The 14,894-nt window shown below is 34.0% G+C and overlaps 1 protein-coding gene across 1 annotated transcript; it reads left to right on the top strand.

Moving 5' to 3' along the window:
* The first annotated feature begins 5,873 nt into the window (after positions 1 to 5,873).
* Positions 5,874 to 6,774, top strand: LOC107926793 (receptor like protein 26). The gene is made up of 2 exons (XM_016857716.1): positions 5,874 to 6,094; positions 6,204 to 6,774. The coding sequence occupies exons 1-2, from the start codon at positions 5,874 to 5,876 to the stop codon at positions 6,772 to 6,774; spliced, it is 792 nt and encodes a 263-aa protein (XP_016713205.1).
* Positions 6,775 to 14,894: the final 8,120 nt, after the last annotated feature.

The raw sequence follows: 14,894 nt of genomic DNA, 5'->3' as shown, positions 1-14,894 counted from the left end.
TGATGCCAATGACCTAAGTTTGGTCCCAGATTTAGTGCTCCCTTCGAAGTTCAAAACTCTAGAGTTTGAAAAGTATAATGGGACTAGTTTTCTTGAAGCTCACATCACTATGTTCTGTCGAAGGATAACAGGATACGTCCATAATGATCAATTATTAATTTACTGCTTTCAAGACAGTTTGATCGGGTCTACAATCAAATGGTACAACCAGCTGAGTCGTACCAAAAATTAATTCATGGAAAGACTTGGTGCAAGCTTTTACGAAGCAATATAGTCATGTGACGGACATGACACTTGAAAGAATCACGTTGCAGAATATGGAGAAGAAACAAAATGAGAGATTCAAACAATATGTCCAAATGTGGAGAGAGATGGCAACGCCAGTCTAGCCACTTCTTCTAGAGAAAGAAACCACAATACTTTTCATCAACACTTTAAAAGTTCTGTTCATCAACCATATGTTGGAAAGTGCTACTAAGAGCTTCTCAAATATAGTAATGTCTGGTGAAATGATTGAAAACATAATGAGAAGTGGTAAGATGGACGCGGGGGAAAACTTCAAAAGAAGTGGTAAGAGGACTCGATGGTGGCCACACGTAAATTTTAGACTGTTTTCCGTTAATACTTAAAATTTATTACTTATTTGGGGTTTTTGATGTAACTTTTAGACTATAGACTGGTTGGCTTTAAATTTGGGACTTTATACTGTTTTTATGGATTTTTTTAAAACTATAACTCAACAAAACATGATTTTTCTAAAAACTAAGGTTTTCGTAAATAAAAACGATTTTCCATAAATTAATTGGTTATAAAAGCTTCAGCTAAGAGACAATTTTTAAAACAAATAAACTAGTACTTATTTTTCTGAATTAAATAAAAGCTAACTAACTATAACAGTTTTAACTCGACATTCTTGTCTTCAAATCTCATTCCATGTGACATCGCCAGATTCGGCCATAACGTCTAGGCCGAGTTTGGGGGTTACATTCATAACCAGCTTGTATAACACAGAATAAAGATCGATTGGTTAGAATTAAAACAATGAGAGAGTTGCTAAGCTCCGAATCTATAGCGCTATCATAAAAAACTTCCTTATCCATTCACAGATTTCCTTTCCAATGGTTTCCCAGTGTCTCTGAAAGAACAAGGCATGAAGACTATCACTGCTTGGTGCCTTAAGAGGGGCCATGTCAAAAAGAGCGCACTTAATCTCTTCATTTGATGCAGGTCTTCCAAGAAATTCAATATCCTTAGTCTCAAACTGCGAAAAACCACTTGTAAGCAAACTCTCCATAGGATCAAGAACCTCACCATACAAATTTTGAAAGAAAGCAATAGCCTTTGATTTTAAAACTTTAGGTTTAAAAACCCATTCACCATCGGAGCTATGCATAACTGTTATACTGTTACACTTCCTCATTTAAATTATACGCCTATGAAAGTACTTAGTACTGCAATCACCCAAACTCAACCAATCACTTCTCGATTCTACTTCCAGAGAAATTCCACATGTTAAAAGACGTCTTTCAGCTCCTCTTGAGCCTCTAATTCCCTCTGTTTCAAACTATTAGAACCGAAAAGATCCATTGCTCGTTGAACATTAGACAACTTGTGCATCAATTGTCTTTTACGAGTATTAATATGGCCATAGACACATTTTTTCCAATCTTTAAGTCGTTTAGTAAAACGATTTAGAGTACCCAACATGTCCCCATCAAACCTCCAATTATCCGAGACAAACTCTAAGAAATTCGAATGTTCTAACGACCTAACTAAAAACTAAAATGGCATGCCTTTAAGTAAAGAGAAATTCGACTATAATATAAGCAGAATAGGTCTTTGATCTGATTTTATCCTTGGAAGATGCCTCACTGAACAATTAGGAAAAAAAATCCAGCCAAGCATCATTACACAAAGCCCTATCCAACCTCTTAAAAAATGAGCCACGATACCAAGTAAGAGGGGGACCTCTATATCCAGATCATGAACTTGGGTTGTATCCACAAGTTCACCAAAGAAAGAACATCTTTGACCTGCCACATGACCACATTTTTTCCCTCTGTTGAGACAATAGCGTTGAAGTCCCCAATTGCCATCCAAGGAAAATGCCTTGGGGGAATAAAGAACCTTAAATCCTTCTAGAAAAGCCTCATCTTCTATCTATCAGAACTACCATACACAAAAACAGTAAAAATCAACCGTGATTGAAAAGTGGACCAAATGCAAATCCGAATAAATTAGGGATGACTCTCAATCACCTCAACATTAATGAACTTATTTCATCCTAACCAAATACTTTATAAAAAACCAAACGCTTCCACTCGATAGGACTTTTTCAACCCCAATTTTGTAATTACAAATCTACTTTAAAACCACTAACTCTCGGCTCAAACAAACTGATAATGTTCGGATTGTACTCCTTACTATATTCTCGAAAGATTTAGAGGAATTTCGATTTTGCACACCCCTGCACATTCCAAGACATAATAGATAGATTCATATATAAAAAGAGAGAAAAGACCATACTTACTGTCGACCAAGGACATGAAATTCTGGTCGTTCTTTTCCTTTTTTCACCATCTCTTGGATAGCATACCTTTTCAATTCAGAAGTGATGAGATATGTCGCCTTCAACATGGACCCCATGAGAGAAACCCATGAGTTGTTCAACGCATTAAATCAATTACTCGACCCTTTTAGAGATTTGTTGATTTTCTAACCTCCCTTAGAGCCAACAACGCTTCCTCCATTACCCCTACATTTAATCAGAATAGTTGAGTTTCTAATATTGTTTGCTACATTATCATTAGTTATTCTAACCAAGTTCAAATTTGAATTTTCTTAGAAAGTTACTATTGCGTGTTTTGTTGTGTCAAGAACCCCTTCATTCATGACTACAGACATTATCAACAAGTCTTCAAATGCGGGGTTGAAATGAATAGAGGTCACCTCATCTCCAACATCACCAACTGCCCGACAAGAGTATTAGAAAAAAACAGCAGAACCCAACTCCTCCAAACCTAAAAACTTTTAGATTTTCCCATTAGAACCCAAGGAACCACAAGTATTACCACATTCCAATGGATCATTAAAAACCCTATCAGTCCCCAAAGAGCCATTCGATCCAACGTTCTGCCCATCACTTTGCCTATCCAAACAATTCAGGCCATTATTAGTGATAATGGACTTGAGCCGTTCACGTTGATTAGAATTATTACCATTAATCACAATTCCTGTTACAAGGCCCAACAACTGATTTCCCCCAATGGAATCTTCCTTGAATCAACCTTCATTATTTCTTTTTCGTTTCTTTTTAATATTATCAAATCATCATCCTTCCCCAAATTACACCCCATCTCATCAAAAATGATAGGATTTATGGGATTATATCTCGAGCCCTTAGATTTCTCTTCATTTCCAAACTTTTCAAAGTTGCTTTGGTCACGTGGAGTATGTTTGGCATTTCTCTCCACTAACATCCAAGGGCCATACTCGTCTATTCCAACCATCGATCCATCAAATACGTGAGAATTTTCGGCCACCAGATCCTTTTCCTTCGATGAGTTTGATGCTATAGAAGCCTACACATAAAATTTTTTTAGAATGACCATATCGTCCACACGAGAAACACACCACCGATAGGCATTCATACTCAATGCGCTGGAGTTTCCCATTAATTAGAACTTGTGAGATTAGTGGCTTTTCTAGATTGATATAAATAGTTATATGCGCGTATCGTCTTCTCGATCTACTATCTATATTGAAATCCAACTTAGTCACCTTCCCAACCATTCCTTCAATTTCCCATAAAACCTCATTTTTATAAATCTAATTCAAGCAAGAATAGTAATAGGGTGTGGATTCAAAGGATTAAAATCAATTGTCCATGGCTGCACTGTTAGATATTGTCCAAAGAAAACCCAAGGTCCTTGTGATAAAACCTTTTCATAATCATCAAAATTATGGAACTTTGCTAAAAAATAGTTTTTTCTATATTCATAGGCTAAAAAGGTTGAAATGGTCTCCACAACACATAAACCTTATTCTGCAAAGCCACAACACCAATATTCCTTCCCAACAGCTTGAGGGTCACAGAGGTAGACATGTCCTTGACTAAGAGTTTTTGAACTCTATCCAAAAATTCAATAGCATAGATACCATTGATGACCGACTTCTTAACATCACCTTTAAGAAGGGAGAAATCCCCATCATAGAGTGAACATCACTCAACCCTTTTGATTAAGTAAAACCTTTCCCCAAAACCATATCTTTCCATGACAAGGTTGGCGTCGGCGTTGGTTCAACAGCCATCTCAACATCCGAAGTAGGCTCTAAGTCTTTGAACCGTACCTTCTTGGTGCTTCGATTCCTAGGAGATTTTCCCCCTTACTGTTGCTTTCATAGAGAGAATCCATTGCCAAATTTCGATTTTAAAATTAGTTGTTGGGATGAATTATGATATAAATTTTTTTTTGGTGAATTACAAGAGGAGGGCAAAGCCCTAACAACAACGCGACTAGCGCAACTTAAACTCAAGCCACACTTGGGGCAGTGAATACCCTGACCATTAGGCCAACACACCTAAGGTCGGTGAATACATAAATTGTGACATTAATACCATTAAAATTTTAACATTTTAATTAACTTTATAATAAAAATATTAATTTAATTATTTAAAATTTAAATGTTAACTTTATGTTTGTGCCATATTATTGATTTATTTCATTTGAGTATATGGTTGAAGTTGAAGGTTGTACCATATTATTAATTCTTTTATCATTTTAAACGTGGTTAAAATGATAAAAGAATTATGACTAAAGTAAAAAAAAAATTAATTAACAGTAAAGGTTAACTTTATTTTTGTGCCATATTATTGATTAATTTCATTTGGGTATATGGTTGAAGTTGAAGATAGTACTTAAAATGCTATTTCATAGGGTCAGTGCCGCCAACGTTGGGTAATCTCACCATACTCGATACTCTGTCTCTTCAAGAAAATAATTTCACGGGTGAGTTACCAGGAAAAATTTTGATTTTTGTCTTTGTTTTCTTTTTCTTTTTCAAGTTTGACTAATCAATTTTTTTAAAAAAAGAATCTAACAGGTTTTATTCCTTCTAAGCTTACCAACTTGACCCAACTCTTTGAATCTACTCGGGAACATGCTACATGGATTAGTCCAAAGCTCAATCTGGAGACTTGAGAAACTTAAAATTTTTACTGTGGCGACAATAGATATGCAATATTTGTTTGTCCTTGAATAATTTCTATTTAGTTTCTCCAAATAATAGCAATGCCACCCATCATCAAGCTCAGCTTGTTGATATAGCATTACGATACTACCATCGAAAAGAGTTCCCATATTTCTTGCGCAACCAACATCGATTACAGCTTCTTGATCTTTCTTTAAACAACATTCAGGGCCAGATACCGCAGTGGATGTCCAAAGTGAGCACTGAAACCCTGCTGTTTTTAGACCTTTCATACAACTCCCTCACCGATTTCGATGACTTCCCACTTGTTCTTCCATGGTCTAAACTGCAATATCTGAAACTTGATTCCAACATTATCCGAGGTTCTCTCCCAGTTCCACCCTTGTCTACAGTTTTCTATTGCATCTCCAACAATTTTCTCAAGGGAGAGATCCCACAGTTGTTGTGCAATCTCAACTTTCTTTCCATTCTTGACTTTTCCTACAATAACATGAGTGGTGGGATCCCAGTGTCTGAGCAACTTCAACAAGTCTTTATTAGTACTAAAGGTGCGGTCCAACCAGTTAGCGGGTCCCATTCCAAATGGTTGGGAAAGTGGAAACAGATTAAAAGTGATAGATTTAAGCAAAAACAAATTGCAAGAGAAGATTCCAAAATCGCTGATGGAGTATAAAATGTTGGAATATCGTGATCTTGGAAACAATCAGATTAGAGATGCATTCCCTTCTTGGTTAGGGTCTCTTCCAGAATTGAATATTCTTAGTTTATCTTCTAATGCATTTTATGGTAGGATGGAGAATCCTAATTTGAATCTTATTGTCTTTCCCAAGTTGCGAATCATTCGATCTTTCTCACAACAGATTCAATGGAACCTTGTCTTGGGGTTACTTTGAAAGATGGATTAGCATGAAAAATCTAGATGGAAAAAACTCGCCTCCTATATACAGGCTTGAAAGTTTAGACATGAGGATAAATATTATGCATGTTCCCAGGGATTATGATTACTCCATGACGATTACACACGAAGGCATGGAGATGAACTACCCAAAGATCATTCGAACTCTTGCAGCAATTGATTTCTCGGGCAACAGATTTGATGGAGAAATTCCAGAATCGATTGGGAAGCTCAAAGAGCTTCACTTGCTCAACTTTTCGAATAACAATCTCGTTGGAGGAATCCCAGTAGCCATAGCGAAGCTTACAAATCTTGAATCTTCGGATCTTTCTCAAAATAAGGTAGTGGGAAGAATTCCAATGGAGTTGAGTACTCAACTCACTTTCCTTTCAATCCTCAACGTCTCTCATAATCGTCTCACAGGGCTCATACCAGGAGGCGGCCAATTTGAGACTTTTCAAAGTAGCTCCTTTGATGGAAATCTTGGGTTGTGCGGAAAACCCTTGCTAAAAGAATGTAGCAGCAATTCTGGAAGCCTGCCACCTCCATCTTCGACTTCTTCGGAAGAGTTTGGATTGGATTGGAAAGTAGTGTTGTTGGGTTATGGATGTGAATTCCTATTTGGAGTGGTGATTGGGCATGTTGTGGTAAAAAAGAAACTAGATTAGTTTGCCAACACTTCCTCCAAATTTCCTGCAAGAAGGCGAAGGATGCATGTACTATAAAAAATCAAATGGACTTTGCAAGCACCATTGGGGATGGTAGGGATGAAGATTGTATCTTTCATCATTTTTTTCCCTCTATATGCATCTATGTCATGTATTATTAGAATGCGCCCATTCGCTTTTTTCATCAACTCTTGTTATAATGAAAAAGAAGTGGAGTTGGAAGAAGGATATAACATATTATTAGAATGTCTACTTGGGTTGGGTTGGGATAGTTTTTATATAGTTTCGAGCATACTATTCAAATCTTTAGTGGGAAATTATTTAAATCTAATAATGATTTAAAGAGTTATGGGTTTACGAGAGGAAAATGATTTTTTTTATAGGAGAGAAGCTTCTTAAAAATTAAAAATAGAGACAGGATGTGAGAAGTTTTTTGCATGAAGGTCTATGTAATATCTTGATCCTTGCATGAAGGTTGATGTGTAATGATATATGTATGTATAAAAGATTTTATAGGATGTGTAGAAAGATGGTGTTTGGAACAATACTGGATTTCCTACTTTGATGAGGAGTATGATTCAACGATAAGTGGACTGAAATTTCTTATTTATCTCTTGGAAGGAATGGCGAGTTTCGGTGAAGGCTTTAATGAGATCATATTACGAGTTCCAAGTAGAATTGACCATACTTGCCTGAAATTATTTATTTAAAGTGAAAATTTTGTAAGGATTATTAATGATAATGACGAGAATGAGAGCTATAGGGACCTTAATTAAAAGGTGGAGTTTTACAGGATAGCAGTTCGTGAGTTGCCAACGTCGTTTAACTACAAGGAGTTTACTAGAAGATTGAAGTATATTGGTGAAGTGAAATTATTAAGTACTACTTTCAACGTATAGTTTAAGGGATAAATCTCAAAATTATATATCAACTTTAATTTAATGTGTAATTATATATAAGAATTTTAATTGTTTAATTATGGTTCAAATATATACTTAAAACTTTAATTTTGATTTAATCATACATATTTAAAGAAATAAATATATCAATTTATTTTTATATTAGATAAATATAATTTTTATGTATGCAACATAAACATAAAATGATGTTATATTAATAATTGTGTTAAAAATTTACGTGATTGGATCAAATCAAAATTTCATGTATAAAATCACAAAATTAAAGTTCACGTATACAATTGCACATTAAACCAAAGTTCATATATAGTTTAAGATTTATCCCTTAGTTTAATAATGGGTAAATTTCATTTTAATCCCTAATACGAGTCTCAAGGCCCAATTTCAAGCCCATAGATGTGATGAAATTACATTATCTCAAGGCCCAACAATGTCAAAGGCTAAACAAATTAAACCAAGATTTGATCAAAGCCAGTATATGCATGGAATGAGTCAAATTTATTAAAGTCAATTCAACGAAATTGTCAATTTTAAAGCTAAAAATATTAGTTAACTAGCGACGAATTTTTGGATGGGATCTAGACATTTATAAGTTTAGATATCTAAATAGCGGTTGAATAACTATCTCTTAACTTCAAAACACATTTTAAATCACTCGATTTTGAGTTTGGAAACTCAAGTTATGACCGTTTTAGTGAAGATTGCGCGAGCAAAATATTTGGAGAGATATTACGAAAATTACAAGTTACGAGTTAGGAGCTTTCAATTCGAGTTTAAATCATATTAAGTTTGGGTTTTGGACTTAATTTTTATTATATATGAGCCCAATATTGTATTTATCAACTCTTATTATTTTATTATTTTATTATTTTTTATTCTAAATTTTTTATAATTATTATTTTTAAGTATTTTAAATTATTTAGGAATTCTAATATACTTACAAGTCAAGGTAAAAAAGGAGAAAATAAAGAGGATGAAAGAGAGAAACAATGGGTTGTAAAGTTTAATTTCATTGATGAGATGGTACCTCCAATTTTTTGCAGATCAAATTATGAACTAAATAAGGAAAACTCATGTTGAGCATTTTAATTGATGAGGTGGTACACAACTATTGTGCTTATACGAAAAGTGGCAAGTCCAACCAACCTCAAGAATTTTCAACCTATTAGCCTATGCACAGTTGTGTACAAGATTATCGCTAAGACGGTGGCATATAGGCTTCAAAAAGTTCTTGATAAATGTATTGATAAGGCCCAGAGTGCGTTTGTTCCAAGTAGACTCATTACAGACAATATTCTCTTGGCTTATGAATTAATGTATTCATTAAAACAAAGAAGAATAGACAATAATGGAAGTCTACCCCTAAAACTGGATATGAATAAGGCATACGATAGGGTGCAGTGGTTTTACTTGAAAAAACTCATGCAAAAAGGAGATTTGTGGAGTCTTTTGTGTTTTTAATCATGAGATGTGTACGGACGATTAATTATTCGGTTTGTTTGAATGGGGTGATGGGCAAACATTTCAGACCAATGAGGGGTTTGCTTCAAGGTAACCTTTTAAGTACATATTTATTTTTAATTTGTAGTGAAGGTTTGTCATCCTTGATGAGGCTTGCAGCTAGGGAAGATTCTCTAAAGGGGGTAAAGGTTTACCGAAGAGATCTCTCAATCACACATTTATTGTTTGCAGGCGACTGCATTCTTTTTGGGGACGCAACAGTTAGGAGAGCAAATAATCTTAACGAGATATACGAGAATATGGAGTATGTTCAGGTCAATATATTAACTTTGAAAAGTCAATGGCATATTTTAGCACAAATGTCTCTGAGCAAATTCGGGAACAAGTTGCTAGCATATGAATTATGGAAGGTGAACTTGCCGTCTAAAACAAGAATTCTGGTATGGATGACCTTAAATAATTACCTACCTACTTTTTCTAATCTGTTTCAACGCAAAATATGAGATTCAACAACTTGCCCAATATGCAAAAATATTGATGAAACAAGAGAACATGTATTTCGGGATTATTTTTTTGCAGCAGGTGTATGGACAAGGCAAGGAATTGGATGGCCCCTAGAACAAAATCAGGTACAATATAAGGACTGGATGCATTACTTATTTGAAAAAAAATCAAACAGTCAGATAAAAAGTATTGTGTGTACTGTATGGGGTTTATGGTCAGTCAGAAATAAGCTGCTTCATGAAAATAAGGCACAAACGAAATAGAGAGTTGTCCAATTTATTCTAGACTATACACAGGAAATCGAAGGGGTAAATAGAAAGGTACCTGTCAACATAATAGCTAATGAGAATTGGAGGCCACCAGACGGCTTGAATGTCAAAATCAATTTTGACACTACATTTGAAAAATAGAATAATAGATTGTGTACAGGGATTGTTATCAGAAATTCTTGGGTCAAGTCTTAAAAACAAAAATATACAGAAACGAACATATACCAACAGTATTCGCAGCAAAAGCTTTCGCATGCGTCTAGGCGATTCAATTTGGGGCAAAGTCTGGATTCTTAAAAGTTGAAGTCGAGGGTGATTCGTTAACTATCATTAGAAAATTACAAAGTGGGGAGGAAGATGGATCTGAAGTTAGAGCATATATTGTTGATGCTTAACGATTATGCAATAACTTTGTTACTTGTGATTTTCGACATGCAAGGAGACAAAAAAATAAAGTAGCTCATCTTTTAGCAAAAGAACGTTTAAAGGAAAATAAAAATACATATCTTAGTTCTGGCCTCTCCAATACGCTTGTAAGGGCCGTTGAAATCGATAGGCAAGGCGCTGGTCGAGCATATTGAAGATTCTCCGGTGAAATTTTTAGGAGGAAGGAGGGCTGGCTCTTTCTTTTTGAAAGACTTAGGGATTGGGTTTTGGAATTTTAAAGAAATATGGAAGTCAAAAAATGGGAAGTTATTTCAAGACCTGTGTTGATCCAATAGAGGAATGACCATAATCGTGAGAAAAATCACTTATCATGGAAATACTTTTACCAAGGAAAGAGAAGTTAAGAATCATGATGGTCTGCTTGAAGGAGTGTTGCAAAGAAGAAATGAGGAAGAAGAAAAGAGACCGTCTGAAATAGTGGTTAGCTGTGATGATTATTTTTTAGGGTTTATTTTGAAATGAATTTCTCTAATTGTTTTGGGCTTGTTTTTGTTTAGGATGGGTTTGGGCTCTTTGGCTTGGGCCATGACTTTGGTTATGTTGTTTTTGTTTTGTTTTTCTTTTTCGATTTCTTTGAATAAAATTGCAGCCATGAAAAGCAAACATGAGAGAACAAATCTAATTTTTCACTAAGATTTTGAATAGCTGTTCCGAGTTCAAGTTGATTATGTTTCGCCTCTTACTCAGAGAAAGACGATCAAACAATTCCTAATCATGGTCCTTACGGATCGAATCATCCATATAATATACAAGAAAGAAACTCCAGATATTTGATATCTTTCTCTTTGAATGAGATCTCAATTCCAGCGACGGTTTCATTAGATATCTTACAACTAGAATCCCTCTTTTTTCCGATCCATTTCCTCCACCTGTAACAGCCCAAATTTTAGTAGTGTCAGAATAGTGATTTGAGATCACTAAAATTGATGAAAAAGTTAGAAAAATTTATTAATTAATAATTATAAGTTAAGTATGATTTTAGAAATATTTTTAAATCAGTGAATTTTGTGATTTAAAAGAAATTATTAGGTAAACTGGGTCGAAAACGAGATATCGAGACCTTGATATTATAAACTGAGCCGTAAATATTTATAAAAATATTTACGGAGTGTCAACAGGATAATATTAAAGTTTCATTAAGAAATTTTAACGCTTTGATAGTTAATTATGAAAAAGGACTAAATTGAAGTAAGGATAAAAGTTTAATTATAGATTAAAGAAAAGTTAAAGGACCAAATAGGCAATTATGCCTTTTTCTAAAGTTGAGGCGGCATAACAAAAGAAATATCTAAGATATTTTTAATTTAAAATATATATATGCATAAGTAATAATTATGTTTTTATATTATATTATTATTATTATATTATATTATATTATATTATATTATATTATATTATTATATTATATTATTATATATATGACAAAGAAAGAAATAAAAGAAACAGAGAGCAAAACAAAACAGAGAAGGGAGAAAGAAAGAAACAGAGAGCAAAACGAAACAGAGAAGGAAGGAAGGAAAGAAAGAAAAGAAAAGAAAAGAAAAAGGGAAATTTGGGGTTTTAAGGTTCAAAGTAATTTGATCAAGAAGTACAAAACTCGAGGTTAGACAAAGGGAAGAATAAAGTTGAAGACTAAGTTGGTGAATTTGGCTATAATTGGTACCGAGGTAAGTTTACGGTAAATAAATGCAATATTTCAATATTTATTATTAATGCTATTAATTTCCAGCAATTATGAATTTATTTTATGAATTTATTTGATGATGATCCAAGCATGAAATGATAGAGAATTAAAATTTAAAAGTCCCGTTGATACATAAGGATGGTACTGGATACGAATGTCATGACATTTGGGTAAAGAGATCCCATGTAAGACCATGTCTGGGACATGGCATTGGCATCCTTAAGATCATGAGAGGTCCCCTGTAAGACCATGTCTGGGACATGGCATGGGCACCGAGACGAGAGGTCCCATGTAAGACCATGTCTGGGACATGGCGTTGGCACCGAGATGAGAGGTCCCCTATAAGACCATGTCTGGGACATGGCATGGGCACCATCACGAGAACATCCCATGTAAGACCATGTCTGGGACATGTCTTTGGCATGTTATTATCGAAGAGACCTGAGTATCCTTATTATTCCAATGTAGTTCAACGGGCTTGTAAACGAATCATGTTCATGAAAGTTCAGTTTAAAGCATAAATGGCAAGCTCAGGTAACTTGTAAGACTTAAGAACTTATTATACTATCAATTGATGTTCAACGATGCAGCAGAGATTGAGTAAGTTATGCACACAAATATTCTAAGTAAACAAGTAAGAGAACTAGTATGAGATTAACTAAAGAGTAAACTAGAGATATAGACACTGAGTTTAATTATTTAAGTTAAATATTGTTATTTATTTGCTAGTAAACTTACTAAGCTTTATGCTTACTTCTTTTATTTCTCTTTCTCTTATAGTATTGCTAAGCTACTTCAAGGATCCTAAAGAAGTCGGAGATCGTCCACACTATCAACTACAACTGCTCGGTATTTATATTGAAACACGTTTAAGTTATGGCATGTATAGGGATTTAGTTATTTTGTATGTTTGTAGTGATGATTTTGCTAATGAGTGATGTGTAAGTATTTGATGATGTATGGTTATTAAAATGATTAAGGATGAAGGTGTTTGCTGTTATGAAAGATTAGGTGATAAATTATGCATGGAAATCATGAAAGGATAAAATTTTGCAAAGAAACAGAATTCAGGCAGCACAGTGACGTGAATTTGAAAAATCACCCAAGATAGTATAAAATGAATTAGAGGGTGAATGATATATGGAATTAAAGCTTGTTGAGTCTATTTTCATGGAAAAATAACGGTGTAGAAAAAAAGAAATTTATATTTTAAGATATGTGAATTTTAGTAAGATAGGGTCAGAACTGTTTTTGGAGTCCCCTGTTCTGAGTTTAGAAAATAATTACAAATTGTACAAAAATGGTTATGAGTTGAAATTTACATGCTTAGATTCCTTAATGAGTCTATTTTCTATAGAAACAAGTAAGAACTTCATATGAAAATCATATAGTGAGAAAACTTATTTTTAGTGACTAGAGGTCAGGGCAGTCTGGTGGTGACACAGGGGAGACTTTAACTAATAAACTGTACTAATTTGCTGAACCAAAAATTCTAAAAATTTTATGGTGAGAAGATATATGAGTCTAGTTTCAGGGAAAATTTAAGGGATTAAATTTTGAGTTCTGTAGCTCAAATTATAATTAATTTAGTAACTGCTGCGCGATTAGACAGATTTGCTGCGAATAATGAAATAAATTTTCAAACCTAGTTTTTATGCTCCGAATTGGTAAGATAAGCTAAGTAATGCCTCGTGCTCGACTTCGGAAACGGTCTCGGGTAAGGGGTGTTACACCACCACCACAAGCCCTGGTTAGATTCAGGCATGATACACTTTTTAGTTATTGGGAGAACCCAAGCACTCTATTTCGGATCCAAGAAACAACTTTTAGAGATATTTTTTCCTTTTATAAGATACAGGAGCGAAACAATCAACTTATATTGATATTGGAAGACCCAAAAGATTCTTCTAATGTATCATTTCTAGGTCCAATAGAATTCATAGGTATAGGAAGAAGCCTTGTCAAATAGAGATTTTTTCTTTCAACCATATTTCGATTGTTATTACAATATATAAGCCAGTCTTTATCAAAAGAATTTTAAGTTTATTAATTAAATTTATATTTTTAAAGAATTTTAATGAAATTTACATTTTTAAATAAAAGTAGGGATTAAATTTGAAATAAAAAAAAGGGTAGAAAACTTAATGTCGTTACTTTAAATTTTGTATTCACTTTACTATACTTTTCATTACTTTTTAGTATTTTAATTATGAGTAAATTACTTAGTTAGTCACTTAATTTTTAGAATATTTGCATTTTGGTCACTCAAGATGAAATTCTTGCAAATTAGTCACTCAAATTTTAGGAGAGTTTGCAGGCTCAATTCGTGGGTATCCAGAGAGCTTACATGTAGCGGTCAACGAGGTTTGGCAGGCGACTCAGAACGGTACACGTGTCTGACATGCCTGAAGTCTGCTCAGAATATCAGTCCTATGAATAGTGGGGTCAAGTCAATGAACAATAAAGTCAAATCATGAATAATGATAATATGTATAAATGTTCGAATGTTCCCTTTAATAAAAGACAAAAAAATTACTCAACAATACCAAATTTCAAGCGAATCTAGTCTTGTTTTCAAAGTAGAATCTTTTCTTCTGATCGATACTCGACCACCTCAAGCACTCATTATTTAACCTTCAAAGAACAATCCAAAGAAGAGGTGATGATTATTAATTTCACTTATGAGGGAAGATATTGAAGAGGATATTGCTACAATCGAAGCCTTCACAGGCGGTAAGCGATTAAAAAGGTTTAAGAACCAAGACCATTCTTATAATAGAACTGGTCGAAGATGCCTTGATTACTTGTTTCCACAGTTTAGGTATTGAAAATTGTCAA

The sequence above is a fragment of the Gossypium hirsutum genome, chromosome D11 (assembly GCF_007990345.1).
Source record: "Gossypium hirsutum isolate 1008001.06 chromosome D11, Gossypium_hirsutum_v2.1, whole genome shotgun sequence".
NCBI classification, from domain to species: Eukaryota; Viridiplantae; Streptophyta; class Magnoliopsida; order Malvales; family Malvaceae; genus Gossypium; species Gossypium hirsutum.
Note: the sequence above shows the minus strand (reverse complement) of the source record. Positions and strands in the feature narration are given on the sequence as shown.

Excerpts from the sequence above, each read along its gene's own strand:
- LOC107926793 (XM_016857716.1), top strand. The coding sequence starts at position 5,874 with ATGGAGTATAAAATGTTGGAATATCGTGATCTTGGAAACAATCAGATT. Across the intron at positions 6,095-6,203 it reads CAATGGAACCTTGTCTTGGG|GGATTATGATTACTCCATGA; the intron begins GTTACTTTGAAA and ends GCATGTTCCCAG.